This window comes from Xyrauchen texanus, chromosome 8, assembly GCF_025860055.1.
Source record: "Xyrauchen texanus isolate HMW12.3.18 chromosome 8, RBS_HiC_50CHRs, whole genome shotgun sequence".
Taxonomy (NCBI): Eukaryota; Metazoa; Chordata; class Actinopteri; order Cypriniformes; family Catostomidae; genus Xyrauchen; species Xyrauchen texanus.
In genome coordinates, this window is record NC_068283.1 from 15,767,853 (window position 1) to 15,791,846 (window position 23,994).

General features: G+C 40.0%; 1 protein-coding gene across 1 annotated transcript in view; it reads left to right on the forward strand.

Annotated features, from left to right (window-relative positions):
* Positions 1–3,164, forward strand: part of LOC127647271 (heparan sulfate glucosamine 3-O-sulfotransferase 4-like) — a 208,963-nt gene extending 205,799 nt beyond the window's left edge. Inside the window, exon 2 of the mRNA XM_052131419.1 lies at positions 2,510–3,164. Coding sequence (XP_051987379.1) covers positions 2,510–3,164 — 655 coding nt within the window. The remainder of the gene's footprint in view (positions 1–2,509) is intronic.
* The last annotated feature ends 20,830 nt before the right edge of the window (positions 3,165–23,994 follow it).

Genomic DNA, 23,994 nt, shown 5'->3' on the forward strand with positions numbered 1-23,994 from the left:
ACAAGCCACTTGTGGTCAAGGTGAGGTTTTTGTTTCTTGCCAGTTTAACAAAGGCTCGAGTTTATGTATTTATTTACTGTGTGTGTGTGTGTGTGTGTGTGTGAACTCGCTACTACCAAATCTGAAAAATAAAACTCAAAGATTAAGCAAGCATGTCTTAAAATTACCTAATAAAAGTGTACAGGACAATTTGACAGGTTTTAGCTGAAGATAAAGACCTTCTCTTTAACCATTGTGCCCTAGAGCAAAGCTTTCAATTCTTAAAAAAAAAAATATTTGGCTTTGAGGGGTTGAGACCAAGGCAAATAAATAATTATGCTATCTATAACTGTGTATATTTAAAATTATTATATTTTTTTCTTTCATATATTTAGCATTTCACTTGAAATTTTTCCAAAGCCGCTAGCATAGAACGCATATATTTAGACTTTATGTTTAAGGGTTTAAAAGAAATCCCTTTTAGTCTGCGGTGATGGGGGCATGGCCGAGCAACGTCTGTAGAGAGCGAGGCCGGAAGAGTAAGACCAGTAAGGATTGACAACAGTAGGAAATAATTTTGTTTTGCTGTGAGAGCTGAGAGGGATAAATGGGGCAGTCCAGACTGCCAGAGGGGAGAGAGAGCTATGCTTCAAACGACTGAGTGTGCGTTTAAGTGTGTGTGCTGAAAAGCAATGTTGTTTATTGTAAATAAATGGCTTCATTGAGAATAAGTGACTTGTTACACAGTCCTTCTGTAAAAACACTACACTGTGGTTTTTTGCAAGTAAAAAAAAAAAAGTTAATCAAGTACAAATGTACAAATAATACAAATAGCTCAATAAGGTAGCAACTGCGCATTTTCTGCTTTAACATTGTAGCAATCTCAAAATACATAATAAAACTGTAAATACTTTGCAAAGAGTATTTCTGTGAAATGCAATATTTACAGAATAAATTAGGTATTAGATAAAATCAACAGATTTTAGTGAATATTACATTGAATTTGACATCTGTGATATATTTCTTTAGTTTTGTGAATGTATTGATATTTCTCAAATTGTCTTAGTTACAGTACGTAGAACTGAAGGCATATGAATTATGTAGACATAAATTTAGGTCAAATTCTATTAGTGAGATTTAATGAGGGATCATACGGAATAGATCAGTATGAACAGATCATAGAGCTGAGAGCTTGCTAAATATTCATTTGTTTTGCACTCCTAAGGCATGAATTACACTGAAATATAAACCCAAAACAGAGATTAAAAAAGAAAAATCATTACTTTTTTCTTTGAATTACTTTTCTACCAGACTGATTCCATTCCCAGTTTGATTTTACAATGCAAAGTTGAACACAATACTTCATACAGTTACAAAGAGCTGCCTTTTATCACTCAAAGCATGAACATGTCTCATGTCGAAAAATAGAAAATAAAAATAAAAGACTTAATTAATATTTTTCCTCTCATGTGAGGGCGCTTTAACATAAAATCAGATCAAGCTGAGGAAAAGGGTCAGGGGATGTTCCTGCTAAAAAGGACTTAGACGTTTCTGTGAAGGAACGCAGTGTGTGAAGCTCATTGAGCATTTCATTAATACTGTTGAGCCTGGGGTTCTGCAGTATTAATGAAATGCAGTGAACTCATTATTAAAGTTCCAAAAAAGTGCCAGGAGTAACACAGATGGAGTCAATTAAGCAATGAGCATGCTGGTACACATGCATTTCATCTTTCGTCTTTTATCTCTTACATGTTACTCTATGGGTGTATTTAGCTGTACGGTTCTTCTTGCAACATTATTTCCAGTGATAATAACAGTTATTTTCATGTGTGATTTCAAATAATTTATTGCTTAATATTTGTATCATTTTTGCACATATACCCTGTCCTTTAGCATTCCCTTTGATAACAATGGTGAAGCACAATATTAACAAACATGGGTTTTTAATATTATATAATTTTTAATTTAGCATTTATTTGTTTATTATGTTCCATTTGTCCTTTTAGCCCTGACTGTAAGTTTTTTATTTAAAAAACAAAAAAAAATATATAATAATTTTACAGTATATTTAGTTTGTATTTTTTGTTTATGTTTTAATATTTTAGGGCTTCAAAAGTTAATATGTTAACTGATTTGATTTAAATGTTTTTAACATTGCTAAATTTTTCAGGGCCATCTAGAGTTATCACACACTGAGAGCATTTGCATGCACATTCTTAAACTGATTACACTTAATAAGCCAACAATATTTGTGGTCAGGTAAACAGATAAAACAGCTTTCCTTTATTGGGGTGAAAATGTTTGACCATTACCAGCTTATCCAATGTAAGCAAGTGTTGTGTGCGTGACAGTTGAGGTTTTGACATCAAAAGCAAAGTCTCGTGTAAAACAAGATTTCTTGCATTGTCAGATTTTTTTTAATAAGCTGATTTTTGGTAGTTATCAGCTTATTGGTGTGCATGGAAGCACACTAGTTCACATTTTAAAAAAGCTCACATTAATTTGTCTCTCTTACTTCTGGTGTTTGTAGGGAACTGATGCCTTCTACTCTGGAGGGCCAGATCACAATGGAGAAGACGCCCAGCTATTTTGTGACAAACAGCGCCCCAAAGCGAATTCACTCAATGGCGAGAGACATTAAGCTAATCATAGTGGTGCGCAATCCAGTGACCAGAGCCATTTCAGACTATACTCAGACACTCTCCAAGAGACCAGAGATTCCTACCTTCGAAGTGCTGGCCTTCAAGAACCGAACACTAGGACTGATTGATGCGTCATGGAGTGCATTGCGAATAGGGATCTACGCACTTCACCTGGAGAGCTGGATGCAGTATTTCCCCCTCTCGCAGATGCACTTTGTCAGCGGAGAGAGGCTTATCGTTGATCCAGCAGGCGAGATGGTGAAAGTACAGGATTTCCTGGGACTCAAGCGAATTGTTACAGACAAACATTTCTATTTTAATAAAACCAAGGGATTCCCATGCTTGAAGAAACCAGAGGACAGCAGTACCCCACGATGCCTTGGCAAGTCCAAGGGCAGAACTCACCCCAAAATAGACCCTGATGTCATTCGCAGACTGCACAAATTCTATAAGCCCTTTAACATGATGTTCTACCAAATGACAGGGCAAAACTTTCAATGGGAATTGGAGGAGGATGGTAACTCACCTGGTTTCCGCGACTAAAAGACTGCTGCTCCACACCACCAGCCTCCTCACAGCGTAAAGTTCACAATTCCCTCAAACCATGCCTCGACACATCAATCAATCATTGCTGACTTTTCAAAAGTATGTGTACCTATAGCAAGAGTACTGATCTACACTGTCAACCTCCAATACCAGTGGTGTTTATGATGGCAAACGTTATTGTACATATTATCGGAACATAAATATATTTATATTGGTTGAAGAGGAGAGGATTGTATTCATTTTTGATCAGAAAGTGTTGCTGTATGAATCATGTCTTCTATGATGATGCATGAAATAAGTTAAGTGTCCTTACCCACCATCACCTTGAGGGATTTATTTTTTAATCTTCACTTACCCTCACGCACACCAGCAGTGAGTGCAGTACAATTGAATCTGATAACCAAGGCCATTTGTGAAATCTGAAGCTTATAAGCAACTACAATCAAATGCAGATATTATCAGTACAGTAATCAATAAGAAAGTTTCAGCCATTTCAGTTTCTTCCTTTTTCCATGCATTTTTAAATTATGACTAATACACCATGTTTTAAATTAGCCAAAAGAAATTTAACTGAATGCACTATATATATACTGTATATATATATATATATATATATATATATATATATATATATATTATTTATTTATTTTTTTTTTTTTTTTTCTCGAATGGAGAAAGCTTACAAAAATATTTTTTGTTTGTTTTTGTTTTTTTTTGTTTTTTTTTAGCAATGCCATGGTATTTTTTTGAAGTTCTTTGGAGTTCCATGGAAAAACCAGCTGGTTTCAAAAGTCTGAGTCCACACTGAAACTCTGGAATTCAAAATAGAATTGGATCCTGAAATAAACAGTATTATTATTAAAAAAAAAAATGATGTAAAAAAAAAGAAGATATTTTTTTTTTTTTTACGATTCTACACTATTTGTAGGTCACTAATGAAATAAGCAAATGTGGCGCACTCTATCAAAATGAGTCAGAAGTCGCAGTGAGCCGTTTATGGAAAAATGGGATTTTCAGTTGTTTTAGACACAAACCCCCAGCTTTCAAATTATTCATGAAATTCAAACTATAAATACTTGTTTTTATACTCTTTAATGTGGCGTGTCAAATCGCTGTGTCTGCTGTCAATTCAAAAGGGAACACTGTGTTGTTTATACTCTGATCAGCCTTATTCTACTACAAATTATAGTAAAAAAAATGGTGTGACACCATCAGCACTCGGACGCCTCAATGTGTGTGTATCCCTCTGCGTTCATGCTGTTCTAAACTAACATGTATCATTTAGGAGTTAATTGCTTTAATTTTGAAATTACATATGTTAGCCAGCAAGTGGTGGTTTATGAGCTAGTTGGTGATGTAAAGTGAATCCGTTAGTCATTGTTCACATAGAACTGCGCTCCGTGATCGCTCATATTATTAATACATTACCAAAACTAGGAAATAGCTTCAAACGGCTTTAAACAGACATTTTCAGGATTAAAGCTCATTCTGAGAGACACAACAGACTGATTACAGAACTCAAGTGCTTACCTTTTATCGGATTTTCCACATTGGATACATACTGTTTACAATGGCGGAGGACATAGCTGTTTCTATAGTGAATGACTCTTGCACACCGGCTACTGCGAAATAGAGAGGAATACCCCCGATTGGACGTCTATTTTCCACTGAGAAAACTGACAGCATCTCTGATTAAGTGTGGCAACAGGTGATTGCACACGCTCCATCTCTCTCTCTCTCGCTCTCTCTCTCTCTCTCTCACTCTCTCTCAGATATTAATATCTGCATGAAACAGAATTTTCGATTGTCTGTGCATGTATAACAACATTATTCTGAAGGCAGGACGTATCAAGACAAATGTGAAATGTCAAGCACATATTTTGCAGTGAATATTAAATACAAATTCAAACATTAAAATAAATTCAAATGAAATCTATTTAGCCTACAAAAAGGTGAAAGTCCCTTTAGACTATCAGGAATTTTTACAATAGGACACCAATTCAGATAATAATCTGAATAATAATGCTAAATTTATATAGTGCCTTTCCAGAGTTACTGGGTTAAGAACACTTAACACTCTCAAATTTAGCACAATATAAAGAAGTAGAAAAAAAAGAAAGATAGCACATTTTGCATAAGGTGGAATAGGCTATTCCTAATAGATGAATATGGAGCAGTTAAACCTTTATGGAGCATTTCAACTTTTTTTTGGAATGAAGTCTTAACCAGATAATTAATTCACTCGCAATCGTGCTATATGGACCTAAATCAGCACTGCTGTTGCACACTCTTGCTTGTTTGCTATTGCTTGCTATTGCTTAAACAACGTTCCATGAGAACTGTGTGACAGCATCAGCACTCAGACGCTTCACTGTGTGTATCACTCTGCTTGTGTCCGTGCTGATCTAAACTAAAGTGTAAGCATAGTGCATGTGTGTTAGGAGTTTTGAAGTTTTGAACTTTAGTTTTGAAATTACATTTGTTAGCCAGCAGGTGGTGGCAAAAGATCATTTTTGTGTGTAATGGACTCTGTGAGTTTCCACATTGGATACATACTGTTTAAAATGGAGGACATCGCTGTTTCTATACTGACATTTGCGCACCGGCTACCCCGAAATAGAGAGGAATACCCCGTTTGGACACCTATATTCCTCTGAGAAAGCTGACCTTCAGAAAGCTGACAGCATCTTTGATTGGGTGTGGTAACAGGTGAACAGGCTCACGCTCCATCTCTCTCTCTCTCACACACACACATCCATCTGTCTATCCTTGTTTATCCAATGACTTGTTAGAAACAGCTCAAGCCGGGATACTATTTCTGAAGAGAACATTTTGATTTACTAAGGGAGGCTTGGACACATCATTTGTTTTGAACCAGCAACGGCAGATTCTGATCGGTCGCGTAATAAATGAGTTCCATGTACAAATACGTTTTTATGACCGTACTCAGTCATTCCAAATGTTTTAAAATGTACTCGTTCATTGAACTGTTGTATATAAGCAATATCACACTCGCAATCGTGTTATATGGCCCTACATCAGCACTGCTGTAATTACCTACAGCACTCGGCCTGCGACCAAATCACACACACGCAGTGCTGATAAATATTTAAGCAATATCACACAAGCAAGAGTAATATATAGTAACACATAAATGCAAATAGAAGTATTTTCAAAGGAGGACTCAGACTTTTGAACCCCACTCTATTTCAAAGAACCATGGTATCTGATACCACCACTGAGGTAAGGAGTTCCAGAAATATATGACTGGTTTGGTTGTTATTCAAGGGATTACAAGTCTTAAATGAATATTCCGGGTTTAATACAAGTTAATTTCAATTTTTCAATCTTTTAAAAAAGCAAAAATCTGGGTTACAGTGATGCACTAACAATAGAAGTGAATGGGGCAAATTTTAAAATACTCACTGTTTGAAAAGTATAGCTACAAGACACAATGGATATGCATGTTTACATGATTTTAGTGTTATAAAATTGCTTACTAACCTTTTCTGTGTAAAGTTATAGCCAATTTTACAACTTTGCTGCCATGACGATGTAATGTAGACAAACCCTGAAATGACTGTAATTTCAATTTAAACAAGGTTACAGCTCAAATAGTTTTAACAGAAAAATTATATAAAGTGTTATAAATGTGTTATAAAAGTGTTATATTATGAAGTGTTTTTATAAAAGCTTCACATTTCTGCCTTTAAACCCTCCAAAAACTGTCCCATTCACCTCCATTGTAAGTGCCTCACAATAACCTCGATTTTTGCTTTTTTTAAAGAAAAGGAAGAATGGGTCAAAATAGATTTTTGTGGTAATCAACATTATGCCACAAATGCTGTCGGTTGAGCTTAACTTGTACTGAACCCAGAGCATTCCCTTAATTGTTCAGAATGAGATTGATTTAGCTCAACACATCAGAAGGATCCTTCTCTTATAAGGCTTTCAGAATGTAGTATTCTTTGAATATTGGACACTGTGGTATCATTAATCACTATGTGAAACATCATTACAACTTTTTCTCCTCAAGAGTGATCCCATATCTTATGTGAGTTGATCACACCCGCTAAAACTGTCATTATCACACTCAAGGCTCTTTCTGAAAACTCGAAAGTGCTGCACATATGTTCCATTTGTGGGTTTAAAACACCAAGTTTTTTTTCTTTTCTTTTTTCAATGCAGGCACTGGCATAGTGATGCAGCAAGATGATAATGAGTGTAGCAGCAATGCTGCCGGAGTTTCCAAACATCTGCTGTAACAAAGTCTTCTGTCATTACAGACAAATGGGATATTAACAGAGTTGACTGTGAAAATCATGAGAAAAGGGAAGTTATGCAAATTGCTTGCAACTTATAGTACCTGGTGGATGCATTTCAGGTTTACATTTAAGAGCTGCTGTATTGAAATGACTGATTACTGATGTTTAAGAGATTACTACATTTATCTAAAAGCTAGATTTTCTTTGAACCTAAAAGCCATATTGTTTTCACAAGCTTGCTGTGTTATCTCTATACACTTGGCACAGGTGTTTGGATGTGTTTTTACAAAGAATACTATTGTCAATCAGCCAATGTCTAGCTACTTCTTGGTCATCTAGAACCAAATGTTGCTAATTTGGCCTCATCTAAGATGGTGTCATCAAACATTTAAAATGTTTTGGAAAGCTCTATTGCATGAACATTTCATGCTTAAACACAACTCTTTAATACTAATGGATTTGTATTAATTTGGCAATTTTACTCTGCGTTCTGCTAATGTAAACCATACGTTTCCAAGTCTCAGCTGAATAGAGCGTTACTTGAACAGCAAGTAGTGATTAAATGCAACAACAAGTTGGATTATTTGGGGAAAAAATTAATTACATTTCTGCTGTGACATTTAAAGTAAACCCTCAGTATATAAATACAGAGATAAGACATATCTTATTGGCTTCCCATTTAGAACTTATTTTCTACCATCAACTGATGATAAACATTCAGGATATAATGAACTTTAAAGTCAATTTGCTTATTCTAATAAGGGTGACATAAACAGAATACTTCAGTTAAAAAGCAAAGTGTGTTGTCTGTGTGTTTTTATTTTGTGTGTGTGTGTGTATATATGTGGCTCATTTGATAAGACTTTGTTCAAGCAAACATAGTAATGACTATAACAGGGTGTCATTATTCATTCATGTTTGCTCCTTAAATTCAAATAACAAGGGGACTTTGAATTCCACTCTACATCCAGTCTGTTGTGCTTCTATGCCATTTCTTACTATTAAACAACTTAATAAATCAATAAATCAATAAACACAGTCTTAATACACATCCCTGGCTGCCACAGCTGCTGACCTGTATCGGCCCCTCCCTCCGCACACCTCGCTGGCCATGCAGCAGTTGTTGTCTGTACTCAATGCTGAGCTGCTGTGTTTTTCACCCTGGGGAATGGCAGACCTGAGAGATAGTTACACAGAGCAATTGGTTCAATCAGAGTAAGCACTGTGCTGCCCTTTTTATATCCTCCTGACTGAACACTGGAGCCTAAACAACAATATAACAGGTCACCCTTTCGGTTTTGAGCTTAGCTATCCCCCTGGTGCTCTAAATTCCCATTTAGAATATCCCAATGTGGCGAATTAGTGATATAATGATATTATGTGTTTCCTTACACATTTCATGGCAGTTCTGATGTGAAATGTCCACTGTGTGGCACTAACAGCAAGTTAAATGGTCTCCCAAACAGATGTGGCTTTTAAGGTTAATGCTGTTTTGAGTTTTAAATCACCAAAATCTACCTCTTGCTTCAACCTTAAAACTAAACCTAAGCAATAGTGTCATAAAAGCAAATGTGATGTAAAAGACACAAATAATTGTATGGTGCGTCTATGACTCTTTCCACTCATGTGTCAACTCTCAATGTCTTATGGTCTCGTATCCCGGTCTGTGCAACGCTCCATCAGTTGAGCTTCTGCGCAATGTAATCGCACTAATTTATCGAACATATAAATGTAGTTGGTTTTGTAATGCAAATGATATTGTCTTACAAGTCATGCACTATAGTAAATGTGTTTTGATGTCATAAGCATTGTGTGAGGAACAGGGTGAAAAATAAGTTAATAAAATGAAAATATGCCCTTTTACTCGTGATTTGTGTGAAAGAGAATAAAAGTTGTTGTTTTAGCCCCTCTAGTGTTAATTTTACTAGGAAACTACTGTGATATGTACAACGAGCCATGTAAAAACATTTTGTAAAAATCTAGGTAAAGTAATGTTTGTTTAAGGTTTGTCCTTTGTTAAAGGAACAGTTCACCCAAAAGTGAAAATTCTCTCATCATTTACTCAACTTCATGCCATCCAATATGTTTATGACTCTCTTTCTTCTGCTGAACATAAACAAGATTTTAAGAAGTATATTTCAGCTCTGTTGGTCCTCACAATGCAAGTGAATAGAGACCAGAATTTTAAAGGCCCAAAAAGCACACAAAGGCAGCATACAAGTAATTAACAAGACTCCGGTGGTTAAATCCATATCTTCAGAAGCAACATGATAGATGTGAGTGAGAAACAGATTCATATTGAAGTACTTTTTTTTACTGTAAATCTAAAATTCAAAATTCCAGTGTGGCAGTGAATTTCACTTTCACATTCAGCCACCTACTGGTCAGGGCTGGTCAATGGTGGAGATTTATTGTAAAATAAAAATAACCTAAATATTGATCTGTTTCTCAACCAAACTCATTATATCGCTTCTGAAGATATGGATTTAACTACTGGGGTCTTATGGATTACTTGTTTTGCTGCCTTTATGCGTATTTTGGGCCTTACAAGTTCTGGCTGCTATTCACTTATATTGAATGGGCCAACAGAGCTGAAATATCCTTCTAAAAATCATTGTTTGTGTTCTGCAGAAGAGAGAAAGTCATACACATCTGATTTTTTGACAAACTGTTTCTTTAAGATGGGCAGACCTACCCACAGTGATATCTCCTCGTAACTGCACATGAAATAATGAATCATTTCTATTTTGATTGGAAATTAAATTATACTTTTAAATAAAATAAAATAAATAATAAAATATATCATGATGGCAACAGAGGAAGAACCTCGTAAAGTTGTTGGTTGTTGCCCAGCCCGCTGCTCTGCAAATGTCTGTTAGAGGGGCACAACTGGTCAGGGCCCAGGAGGCCACCACACTCCTGGTAGAATGGGCTCGTAGCCCTGCTGGAGGCAGCACGTTCTGGGTGTGATATGCCATAGCTATGAAGTCAATGATCCAGTGGGCGACCCTCTGCATGGAGACAGCACTTCCTTTCCGCTGTCCACTAAAGCAGACAAAGAGCTGCTCAGAGACTCTGAAGCTCAGCGTGTGATCCAAATAGATGCGTAAAGTGCGCACCGGACACAGCAATGTCAAGGCTGGGTCTCCCTCCTCCTGGGGCAGTACTTGCAGGTTCACCTGATCCCTGAATGGGGTCATGGGAACCTTGGGCACAAAGCCTGGTCGGGGTCTCAAGATCATATGAGAGTAGCCCGGACAAAACTCCAGGCACATTTCACTGACAGAGAACGCTTGCAGGTCACCTATCCTCTTGATGGAAGTGAGCACAGTCAGGAGGGCAGTCTTTAAAGAGAGTTCCTTAAGCTCAGCTGACTCCAAAGGCTTAAAGTGAGCTCCCCTTAGAACCTGAAGGACTACAGAGAGGTCCCATGATGGAATGAGGCGCAGTCTGGAGGTATTCAACCTCCTGGCACCTCTCAGGAACCTGATGATCAGGACGTGCTTCCCTAAAGACTTACCATCCACTGTGTCGTGGTGTGCTGCTATAGCGGCTACATATACCTTCAAGGTGGAAGGGGACCACCATCCCTCCAACCTCTCCTACAGGAAGGAAAGCACCAATCCGACTGCACATCTCTGGGGGTCTTCGCGTCGGGAAGAAAAACACTTAGCAAACAGAAGCCACTTCAAGGCATACAGGCGCCTCGCAGAGGGAGCCCTAGCCTGAGTGATCATGTCTACCATGGCGGGTGGTAGGCCACTTAGGTCTTCCGCATCCCATCCAGGGGCCAGACATGGAGATTCCAGAGGTCTGGTTGCGGGTGCCAGATGGTGCCCCGTCCCTGAGAAAAAAGGTCCTTCCTCAGGGGAATTCGGCAGGGGGGCTGTCATCGAGCCGTGAGGGTTCAGAGTTTGCGGCTGCCCGGGAAAGTATGTCCGTCATTTCCGCATGAGCCTGTGACTGGGTGACCGCACCAAAGGGGGAAGCCCAGCCGAAGTTTCTGCGTCTGACTGGACGAGCTCGCTCTCCGATGCTGCCCTCGAGAGCTCATCAACTTTGCGGGCCCCAAACAAGAGGTCGAACTTGCCCTGAGACGAGTCAGCGGATTAATTCGGATGCCTAATCAGGGGGAAACAAGCATGCTGTGGAATGGGAGGTCTTTGGGGATTTACCCAGCGGAGGTGGTCCCATTGAGGTCCCCAAATCGCCCCAGTGCTAGCCACGCTGGTCTCAAACCCGTAGGTAGGAGGACCGAGGCGGGGAGCCGCTGGGGTGGCTTGCTTTCTTATGAAGGAAAGCCGCGACCACAACGTTGCCATCGTCATGTTCTCGCAGTGAGAACATGGCCCATCCATGGCACCCAGGCACAAAAGACAGCGATCGTGGCTGTCAGAAGGCGGGAGATAATGACCGCAACCAGGAATAACATACAGATGGAAAGGCATCTTCAAAAAGATACGTCTTTAAAAAGACGTTTCCGTGTGTGCTGTTCTTTTAGAATATATTCTGTTAGGATTTATACTCTTTTAGAATATACTCTTTTAGTTTGTTCTGCCAAAGCACCCAGAGGCAATCTTTGCAGTGCACCAGTGCAGAGGGGGGAGAAGCTGCTGTAATGCACTGTCAGAATACAGCAGATTAGAGGATAGCGACCGCTCGGCTCCAAAAGAGAATATCTGAATGAGCTGTTTGCATGCCAGCTCCTTTATACCCTTATGTTCGGAGGAGTGGCATGCAAATACCACTCGCCAATTCCCATTGTCCTTTTATCAAAGATCAGAGGTGTCTCGGGCTCCCAAGTGTGACCCCTAGTGTCACTTCATCGACACAACGTCGAGTGAGTGACAGATAGGGACAACCTTAACATGCCATAAAGTACATACATAAAGTTTATATGGAACTAGAATTCTTTTTCAAAGAAAATAAAAGTGGAACAAGAGCCACTGAGGTCTCAGCCTATTGTATGTGTGTGAGTGTGTGTGTGTGTGTGTGTGTGTGTGTGTGTGTGTGTGTGTGTGTGTGTGTGTGTGTGTGTGTGAGCGTGTGTGTGTGTGTGTATGTGTGAGCGTGTATTTATCACTTTGTGGGGACCAAATGTCCCCATAAGGATAGTAAAACCCGAAATTGTTGACCTTGTGGGGACATTTTGTCGGTCCCCATGAGGAAAACAGCTTATAAATCATACTAAATTATGTTTTTTGAAAATTTAAAAATGCAGAAAGTTTTCTGTGAGGGTTAAGTTTAGGGGTAGGGTTAGGTTTAGGGGATAGAATATAAAGTTTGTACAGTATAAAAACCATTATGTCTATGGAAAGTCCCCATAAAACATGGAAACACAACGTGTGTGTGTGTGTGTGTGTGTGTGTGTGTGTGTGTGTGTGTGTGTGAGTGAGTGAGTGAGTGAGTGAGTGAGTGAGTGAGTGAGTGAGTGAGTGAGAGTTAATGTGCTGCTGTTATGTTCTTGCAACACTTTTGCTGACTCAGTTAGCAAAGAGATAGAAACAAGAACTCTGAGGGCTCAGAACTGCAGTGAGAAAAGGAACAAGAACCTCTCAGAGTCCAAGGAAAAAAGATGAAAATTGAAAGGAATCAAATTTTGATTACTTTACAGTCTGTCTTTTATTCTTGAACTCCGACAAGAGGTGTTCCTTTAGTGTACTCTGCAATAATGAAAATTGGGATGATACAAATCCTACTCTCTTTTAAGAGCAAAACCTGAGGTATTACATTTAAATCAGTCTCTGATTATGTCAAACGTATGAGGAGGAGATCTTCTCTGTGCAGGGGTCAGAGTCATTTGTTTCCAAACCATTGAATAAAAGTAAAATGTTATCATAAAAGAAAAATGTAAGCAAGCAAGCGGCTGCATTTCTGGCAAGTGTGATTCTGTCACTGACCACAATGTAATTCACTAGAAGGATAATAAGATCAAAATGTACTGATATGGGCTTATAAACTAAAAAATCACACAACAACAGGATGTACAGCAGAATAATATCCCAATGCCAGATGTCAGCATTTAAGAGTAAGTACATAATTCACTTGTTGCTGTGTGTTGTAATTAAACCATAATAAAATCTACAACCAAACCATTCATATGTATCTGCATATGTAAAAATCTATTCATATGTATCTGCGAAACCTTAATTTTTTTATTTCCAAAGGTGATGTTTCATAAACCATGCTGAATGAGTGTGCTCAGTGTGTCCGTTTACTATACACTGCTAAGAAAGAGAGAATGCTCTCTGACAAGAATGGAGAGATTAATGTATTTATCCTTTTGCCAAGATGAGACAAGATGCAGTTTGTGTGCAAAGAAAGTTGAAGTAGCATTTTCCCAGTGGGTATCTGCTCTCCTTCTCCCTCCTGGTTGTGCAAAGTTTGTGGAGACAGACAGTGCTGAGCATTTCAGTGACTGATCTGTCATTCATTCTGCCTGTACAACAGTGTGTTATAAAACTATGTCAAGGTAAAACTAAATGCACTCCAACAAATGTTTATGAAAATATTTAATAATTTAGCTGTAAGCAACGATGACAGGCCCAAGCACCATGAGTCCATTTCCAACTGGTAGCTTTCAGAAAACAATGCATGATGGACACAAGCATTTTGTCGAGGAAAGCAAGACAAGTGCCTCCAAAACATAAGAATATACAAAGAAAAAGATAATAACATTTAATGTGTTGCCATGGTAACAGGATTTAAGATATCAAGTATCCCTTCACAAATTTACATCAGCTTTGTCTTGACATTATTCTAAACAATTTTGAAGTGATTTGGGTAAACTTAAGAGTACTATGTCAAATTCTGCTGTAAGTGCCACACTTCCAGCTGACCATGACCCATAATTGCCACATCAGTGTGATCAGCCCCCATTACCAAACATACAGATGAATATAAAAAGAATATCACATAATGCACAAAGATATAAGGCACTTCCCATTTCCGATTTTTCGCCATAAATGTATTGCTTCGCCATGGTGTCACCTTTCAAAATATAAAAAATCCATTTTCAATTTAGCATCTACAATGTCTTGGCATGATGTTGCACAAATGTGGTGCCAGTCACATGAATCCCCTAGGAAGAATATTTAAAAATTCAGAGCCTGTGGTTTTCAGAAAATCCAAAATGGTCGACTACCTGTTGGGCAGAGCTAATGACTGGGAGTATGAAAGTTGTTCAGCTTAATGGGAACTATATACGTACCAATTTTGGTGACTGTAGGTGAAAATGGGGCTGCTAGAGCCCTCCTTACATGCCCATTTTCAAGGGGGCACTACAGAGCCCACCCTGCACACCCACCCCCCTGCAACTTTGCCCAGCCTTAAAGGCCGATGACTCTGGTGTGTGTGCAAAATTTCTAGAGTTTCCATGCATGTTAATTACCCTAAAAGATCCAAAAACCTTGAAAATAATAATCATAATTATAAATATAGCCGCAAGCAGCGATGACAGGGCCCAAGCACCTTGGGCCCATTTCCACCTGTCATGATGATGTTGGCAATGTTGTGGAACAATAATTGTTTATTGTTTACTAGTTGGAAATTTTTGCTTTTAATTATTATTTTATGCGTGGACATGCAGTAGTCTAAACTAATTTATGTCCTTATTTTCCCAGCATAATTTAAAAGCTATTTAAGTTGTGTGTATGTATAACAAATGCAGACTAAAAGATAATGTACTTCATTTATTTTGAAAGAGAACAGAGAAAAATCCACAATAAAAGAAACTGAGACCTATTGCCACATACTTGCAATGAAATTACAAGGCTAAATGACATCTGTACAAACTCTACTTAGACCAATTTAACACTTAATGCATTGAATTACATTTATTAATTTTATTTAAAGCAATTTTAAGGATATATAAAAATGGTAAATTACTTCATTACAATATAATCTACATATTTGTTTCAATAAATAATTATTTTAAATTACCCGTCTTTATGTTTTTGTCGTGCCAGCCATCTCGGTAGTCAATGTTATACAGTAGTCTTTGTAGTAACATTCAACCATATTGTTTGACTGATGAGTGTGCCTGTGCATGTGTGTGTGCGTGTGTTTGCTTAACACTTACCAGCTGGAGCATTCAAATTTGGGAACAATTATTCCATGGTTCCTCTCTCAATATCTTTGCCGTCCAATCACCAATTTTATTTCTGTAAACTGCCAGATACTCTATGACAATATAAGCTAAAAGTACATATGATTACTGGGCATGAATAATACATGCATCATCATCCTCCATTTGCCTGGGCGGAGCCAGAGAGGATGCCCCGGTAGATTACCTCCAGTGTTGGACTTACTGCTTCAAATTGAAAACTGAGGTGATCCTTTGAGGTAAGACAAGTTATTTAACGTGTGTTGTCATTATTGTCTATTGAAAGTCAAAACTTTTTAGTTACTAAGCATTTATTTGTAGGAGTAACACTAGGTATTTCTGGAAAAAATTACATGACCGTCGGTGTTCATCGTACTGGCAGCTAGCCTTTATTATTAAGCAAATTTCTGTGAAACGTACTAAATAAACATTAGCTAGCAATACATCGTACATTTTTAGCTAAATATCAATTACTTTTTTTGCACAATTTTGTCGCTTGTGGAAGATAGACAAACCTTTTTAGTTACGAAGCATTTATAGTAGTGCTAGCTAGTTTTTTTCTGGAAAAAAACGTGACCGTCTTTGGCGAGCCTATTCTTTTTATATAAACGTTTTTTGACAGTTTCTGTGAAACTTGATAAATAAACATTAGCTTGCAATACTATGTACATTTTTAACTAAATACTAAAAATAAATAATTTTGTCGCTTGTGAAAAATCTGCCTAAAGTAATGTGAGGTAGAGAGCAGATCAGACCTTTTTTTTTACGCTGTTCAGACCTGCCTGGAAACTGGCCAGCTAGTTAGATAAGTTATCTAGATTGTTTATTTTCCCATGTATTAAAAAATGGTAGATATCTTTCTATAATTTAGCAGATAGTATTACCCATCCATCACACAGACAAGTGTGAGAGGGCTGTCTGCAGTTGGACATTCTGGTTAGAATATTTAGTGTACGGATTTGTGAAGAACATACTGCTGACTACTAATTGTGTATTTTTTCTGTTGTAGAGATGGATAGAACTATGGCTCCCTGCTCAGCATCCTCAAGATGAGGCTGCTGATGAGCTTAGGTTCATAGCAGAGGTGGACATGGCATGAGGGCATGAGGGCATGAGCACACCGGAGGAAGATCTGCTGGACCAAAAACTACTGCAGGAAGACCCGGACCATGAGGAGATGGAGGATGAGATGGAACCTGATCCCCAGCCAAGACCATCAACTGGGTATATGTATGAATGTGTATGTATTGTTTGTTTCTATTTCTCATATGACTGATACTCACAATAACACTAACACTGTTACTCTTTTTATTTTGGTCTCAAGTCAGCTAGAAAGCATAAACACTTTCCTGACTCTGTGTCTAATCCCTCGTACTCTGACATCGATTCACAGGCACCAAAACCTCACCCATTTAAGCCTAGCCATCCATTCGGTGTTGTAGTGTGTGCCAGGCTGTGCGGTCAACCTCCAATATGATGTTGCGAGAAATTTACTTTTTCATGCTGTTTTTTTACTCGGGCTGTAGTTGCTGAGATATGCAGCTTTATAAAACATCAGAGGTGGGAGCTCGTCCTAAACTGTCTAGTTTGACAAATTTCTTTGGATGCTCATTTAAATGGGGTATTCAATTCTCCCTGATTCCCATTGTCATTAGGGAACCAAGTCACTTCAGGGCTCGTGGGCGAAGGGATTTATGTTGCGTGACCTCTAAAAGGTTCTTTTAGCAGCTCTACATGTACCACAGAGGATAATCAGGATTGCCATAGGAAGTTGTGTTATCTTATGGACAACCTCAAACAAAAATGCAAGCAGCTCTTTAAGCCTAACCAAAATCTTACAATAGATGAACGTATGGTCAAGTCTAAAGCTTGGTCAGGATTTAAACAACACATGAAGGGCAAGCCTACTCGGTGGGGTTTTAAATTATGGGTAATTGCAACATCAGACTCAGGGTATACACTCACCTAAAGGATTATTAGGAACACCTGTTCAATTTCTCATTAATGCAATTATCTAATCAACCAATCACATGGCAGTTGCTTCAATGCATTTAGGGGTGTGGTACTGGTCAAGACAAACTGGTCTCCTGAACTCCAAACTGAATGTCAGAATGGGAAAGAAAGGTGATTAAAGCAATTTTGAGCGTGGCATGGTTGTTGGTGCCAGATGGGCCGGTCTGAGTATTTCACAATCTGCTCAGTTACTGGGATTTTCACGCACAACCATTTCTAGGGTTTACAAAGAATGGTGTGAAAAGGGAAAAATATCCAGTATGCGGCAGTCCTGTGGGCGAAAATGCATTGTTGATGCTAGAGGTCAGAGGAGAATGGGCCGACTGATTCAAGCTGATAGAAGAGCAACTTTGCCTGAAATAACCACTCGTTACAACCGAGGTATGCAGCAAAGCATTTGTGAAGTCACAACACGCACAACCTTGAGGCGGATGGGCTACAACAGCAGAAGACCCCACCGGGTACCACTCATCTCCACTACAAATAGGAAAAAGAGGCTACAATTTGCAAGAGCTCACCAAAATTGGACAGTTGAAGACTGTAAAAATGTTGCCTGGTCTGATGAGTCTCGATTTCTGTTGAGACATTCAGATGGTAGAGTCAGAATTTGGCGTAAACAGAATGAGAACATGGATCCATCATGCCTTGTTACCACTGTGCAGGCTGCTGGTGTTGGTGTAATCTTTGGGATGTGGTGGAACGGGAGCTTCGTGCCCTGGATGTGCATCCCACAAATCTCCATCAACTGCAAGATGCAATCCTATCAATATGGGCCAACATTTCTAAAGAATGCTTTCAGCAACTTGTTGAATCAATGCCACATAGAATTAAGGCAGTTCTGAAGGCGAAAGGGGGTCAAACAGTATTAGTATGGTGTTCCTAATAATCCTTTAGGTGAGTGTACACTCAACTTTAATGTTTACACAGGTAGTCATGATGGGCATGTCACTGACTTTGCCACCAAAGTAGTTGAATCGTTACTGCAGCTATTCAAAGACCAGGGCCAAAATGTTTGGTTTAACAACTTTTACACATCCCCAGATCTTATGGTTAAGTTGTTAGAAATGGGAACTAATGCCTGTGGGACATGCAGGGTGAATCGTAAACTGTTTCCTGCAGAATTTAAGGACATCAATAGATAGGAACGCAAGACAGCTCATGGGGATATGAGGTGGATTAGGATTGAGGAGAATATACTTGTAATTCAGTGGAAGGACAAGCGTGCAGTTACATGACTCAATTTCCACAATGCAAATGGCTCAACCGAAATTATTAGGTTTGCAAAAAATAAAGAAGGACAAAAGAAGTAGCTCTCCAGTCCACTGTCATCAGCGATTATAACAAAAACATGGGCGTGATGACATGGTGTTGATAGGTCAGACCAAATGAGAAAATCTTACGACGTCCAACAAAAAAAGTGGTGGAAGTCGCTTTGGATAAAAGCGTCTGCCAAATGAATAAATGTAAATGTAAGACTCTTTTTTCCCACTTCATAGACATTGCCATTGTCAATAGTTTCATATTGTTTAAGGAATGGCAACACATTCATGCAGCACCAGAGGATGAGCGTAGACCAGTGAACTTAACCCAGGCTCGTCAGCTGGGAGGTATCGATATGCACACAAGTTTCCCTTTGCATACACTAAAGCCTGTAGTCCCTTCTTCGTCATCACTCCTTGCAGCCCATGTCCCTAAATTGAAGAGTCCTCTTAGAGATGTTGGCTATGCTATTTGAAAATATGGACTGAAAATAAAACTAAAGTAGCTTGTTGCTGTCACGATTCCCCGTTGTCTGCTCTGTGTTTCTCCCCTGTCACTTGTCATCCCGAACTACACTTCCCATAATCCCCTGCTCTCATCACTGCCAGTGTCATTGTTTCCACCTGTGTTTAATTTACTTATCATCATCCTTCTGTATTTAAACCCTGTTGTTTGTTCATTCATGGTCGATCTTACACCTGGCAGGAGTATGTGGAGCTCATCTTGGAGAGATTTGCCTCAGAGGAACCACCTCTCTCAATCCCGGGTCCGGCCAACGAGCCAACGCCCACGCCTGCCACGGCCAACGAACCAACGCCCACGCCTGCCACGGCCGACGCATTGGAAGCCGTCGGTCCGGAGGAGGAGGAGAAGAGGAAAGGCTTCTTCTCCTCAGTCTCCGCCTGCCACGGTCAGCGAGCCAGAGCCCACGCCTGCCACAGCCAGCGAGCCAGCGCCTGTAGCCTCAACCGTCCCAGAGCCAGCGCCTGTAGCCTCGACCGTCCAAGAGCCAGCACCTGTAGCCTCGACCGTCCCAGAGCCAGCGCATACCGAGCCTTCCAGGGCTCTGCCTGTTGAGCCTTCCAGGGCTCTGCCTCTCGAGTCTTCCAGGGCTCCGCCCCTCGAGCCTTCCACGGCTTCAATCCCGGAGCCTCCCTCGGCTCCGCCTCCAGAGCCTTCTACGCCACCACCTCACTCGGCTCCGCCTCCTGAGCCTCCCTAGGCTCTGCCTCCAGAGCCTCCCATGGCTCCGCCTCCCTCGGCTCCACCTCCTGAGCCTTCTACGATGTCGACTCCCAGGCCTCCAGACCCTTTCCTTGGCCTGTGGCCAGCTCCCAGGCCTCCTGAACCAGTCCCTGTCCTGTGGCCGCCTCCCAGGCCTCCTGACCCAGTCCCTGTCCTGTGGCCGCCTCCCAGGCCACCTGACCCAGTCCTGTAGCCAGAGTGGCCACCTGACCCTGTCCTGTGGCCAGCTCCCAGGCCACCTGATCCAGTCCCCGTCTTGTGTCCCCCGTGGACTGCCTGCTTGCCCTCTGTGCCTCCGTGGACTGCCTGTCTTCCCTTTGTGCCCCCCTTGGACTGCCTGTTTGCCCCTTGTGCCCCCGTGGACTGTCTGTTTGCCCCTTGTGCCCTCTTTGGTCTGCCTGCCTCCCCGAGCCCCCCTTCACTCCTTGGATGATTTTGTTTTTTTTGTTTTTGTGGGTTTTTTTAAAAAATGTTTAGGATCGTCTGGAATCCGCTCCTTTGGGGGGGGGGGTTATGTCACAATTCCCCGTTGTCTGCTCTGTGTTTCTCCCCTGTCACTTGTCATCCCGAACTACACTTCCCATAATCCCCTGCTCTCATCACTGCCAGTGTCATTGTTTCCACCTGTGTTTAATTTACTTATCATCATCCTTCTGTATTTAAACCCTGTTGTTTGTTCATTCATGGTCGGTCGTTGTATGTTATAGTTGTCCTTCACTGTGTTCCTGCCGTGCCCTTCGTCGATGTTTCTCATGTTTATATTTTGTTATCCCCTTGTGGATGTTTTGTTTGTGCCGTGTTGTTTAGTTATTTTTAGTAATCTTGTTCATCTTGTGCTCCTTCATTAAAGTATGCTGCATTTAGATCCTCACTCCTCGTCTGCCCTTGTCTGAATCCTAACAGTTGCACACCGGAATGTAATGGCAAAAGACTTGGTTCCCGATAGGAACCGTTTTCAGCCTTGGCACTCAGCTGAGTGTGACCAGTTTCGCGAAGAGGCCTAGGTTGGGCTATGTTTACTGGTGTTGTCAACCTCCCCTCTTTTCTCCCTCTCTTCTCTCTACAGGTATTGCAGTTGTTGAGTTTTTATTAATTTATAAATATTCTGTTCCTGCACTCTCTATTTAAAATGTATTTACTGTGGATAGTCCGAAAGTTTGATTTAGTTTTTTTTGCTGTGAAATTTATGTGTAATTCTAATGTTCAAATTAAATAAAGTGTGTGTTTTATTGAACACATAAAATGTATATTTCAGTGTTTGTGTCCTTCAATTTCAGATGCAATCTCAATTTATTATTACAGGTGCACAAAAGGAGTGAGTAGTCATGTGAAATGTATATTAACATTCAAAATATGTTTTATTCTGTTTTCCCACCAATCACTAGAATGGTTGTTTTTTTTTTATCTACGATGGCACCACAGATGGCCGCCTCGGTGTGGAGCTCTCCAATTCTTTTGGAGTTTTTGTTTGTTTGTCCTGTGTTTAGTTATCTTTTTCCAGTCAGTTTTACCAGGGACGAACTGCTGAACATTTGGCAGCACATACTAAATAATCTTTTAGTAGTTTTTTTTTTGCTGTGAAATTTATGTGTAATTCTAATGTTCAAATTAAATAAAGTGTGTGTTTTATTGAACACATAAAATGTATATTTCAGTGTTTGTGTCCTTCAATTTCAGATGCAATCTCAATTTATTATTACAGGTGCACAAAAGGAGTGAGTAGTCATGTGAAATGTATATTAGCATTCAAAATATGTTTTATTCTGTTTTCCCACCAATCACTAGAATGGTTTTTTTTTTTTATCTACGATGGCACCACAGATGGCCGCCTCGGTGTGGAGCTCTCCAATTCTTTTGGTGTTTTTGTTTGTTTGTCCTGTGTTTAGTTATCTTTTCCCAGTCAGTTTTACCAGGGACGAACTGCTGAACATTTGGCAGCACATACTAAATAATCTTTTCCCAGTTTTTGAATATTCAGATGTTTTGCTGGACATTTTAGTGTTGTTTAAACACGCTACGAGACGCAGGCGAGGAAAACTCAGTCAGCACGGCATTTGAACAGCACTGCCAAGCATTCATCTAGCGAATCTCCGCTCTCTTCCTAGCAAAACAGACGAACTATATCTCCTCACACATACTAATAAGGACTTCTCAAACTCTGCTGCACTGTGCTTCACAGAAACTTGGCTGAGTGAAGCCATTCTGGACAGCGCATTACATCTTCCAGGCTTTCAGCTGTTCAGAGCGGATCGCATCGTGGCGTTAATGGGGAAAACGAGAGGTGATGGAACATGCTTTTACATCAATGAAAGTTGGTGTACAGATGTAACAACGTTAAAGAGGATGTGCTGTCCTAATTTGGAAGTGCTCTTTATTAACTGTAAACCATTCTACTCGCCGCAGGAATTTTCTTAGTTTATTCTGTGTTTGTGTACATTCCTCCAAACGCGGGTGGGAACTTAGCGCTTCAACATCTTGCTGATCAAATCACAGACACATAACAACAATTCCCGGACTCAGTTATTATTATTCTTGGGGACTTTAACAAAGCAAATCTCACATGTGAACTGCCCAAATACAAAAAGCACATTTGTGAAATAATTAATGCTTCTCAACAACTTCTCTGGTGATGTAATGTGGAATAATGAAGGCCTCTTTTAAACTTCTTGTGTTGGGTAGCTGCAGCTGCTCCCTGTTCTAAAGATGTTCTAAAGGAATGTGTTTCTTGTCTCTACTCTCACGTTTCACATGTAGCTCAAACATGTATGTTACCCCCATATAAGGTAAATAACTATTTCATTGGTGGGGGTCCAGTGGAATGTGTTTTTTCTGGACCATATATCAGAAAGCTGAACAATAAACTTAGGAGAAGGATTTGATACCATTGGGTGTCTGTGTCATTTCTTTCTTCCCTCAGCTGAGCTGTATCAAGATGGGGTTTGCAGATCAACAAAATAAATTAAATACATTGGATGACAAAATTATCTAACAACATTACATGCCCCACCAGAGACAGAAATATACTGGATCACTGCTACATAACAATAAAGGATGCATATCGCTCTGTCCCACGTGCAGCTTTGGGACTCTCTGATCACTGCCTGGTTCATCTTCTCCCGACCTAGAGGCAGAAAATAAAATCAACAAAGCCAGAAGTAAGGACTGTTAATTGATGTACCAATGAAGCAGAGCTGGAACTACAAACCTGCTTTGATTGCACTGATTGGAAAGCACCTGGATGAGCTCACAGATACTGTTACATCATACATCAGTTTCTGTGAGGACATGTGCATCCCAACTAGGACATTTTTATCATTCAACAAAGATAAACCATGGTTCACAGGAAAACTCAGACAGCTTTGTCATGCCAAAGAGGATGCTGACAGGGGTGGGGATAAAGTCTTGTACAATCAGGCCAGGAACACACTGAATAAGGAAATCAGAGTGGCTAAAAGAAGTTACTCTGAGAAGCTCAAAAAAATGTTTCTAGGTAACGACCTTGCTTCAGTGTGGAGTCGCCTAAAACAACTTACTAATTACAGGACTCCTACTCCAACCCTGTGGTGGACCAACGACTGGCTGACGACCTGAATGTGTTCTACTGCAGATTCAAAAGGCCCAGTCTCACACCCCACATGCACTCGGACCCTCACTTTACACAAACATTAACACCTCCTGCAACCCCCCTGCTGCTATTCAACCTGCACTTACGATCTGTGAAGACGATGTGTGCCATGTCTTTCGGAAGCAAAGGTCAAGGAAGCCTTCAGACCCAGATGGCGTCTCACCAGCGTGCCTTCGATCCTGTGTAAACCAACTGGCCCCCATCTTCACACAGATCTTCAATAGATCACTGGAGCAGTGTGCAGTCCCATGCTGCTTCAAACTTTCAATTATTATCCCTGTCCCTAAGAAACCAAAAATCACAGGACTTGTCTAC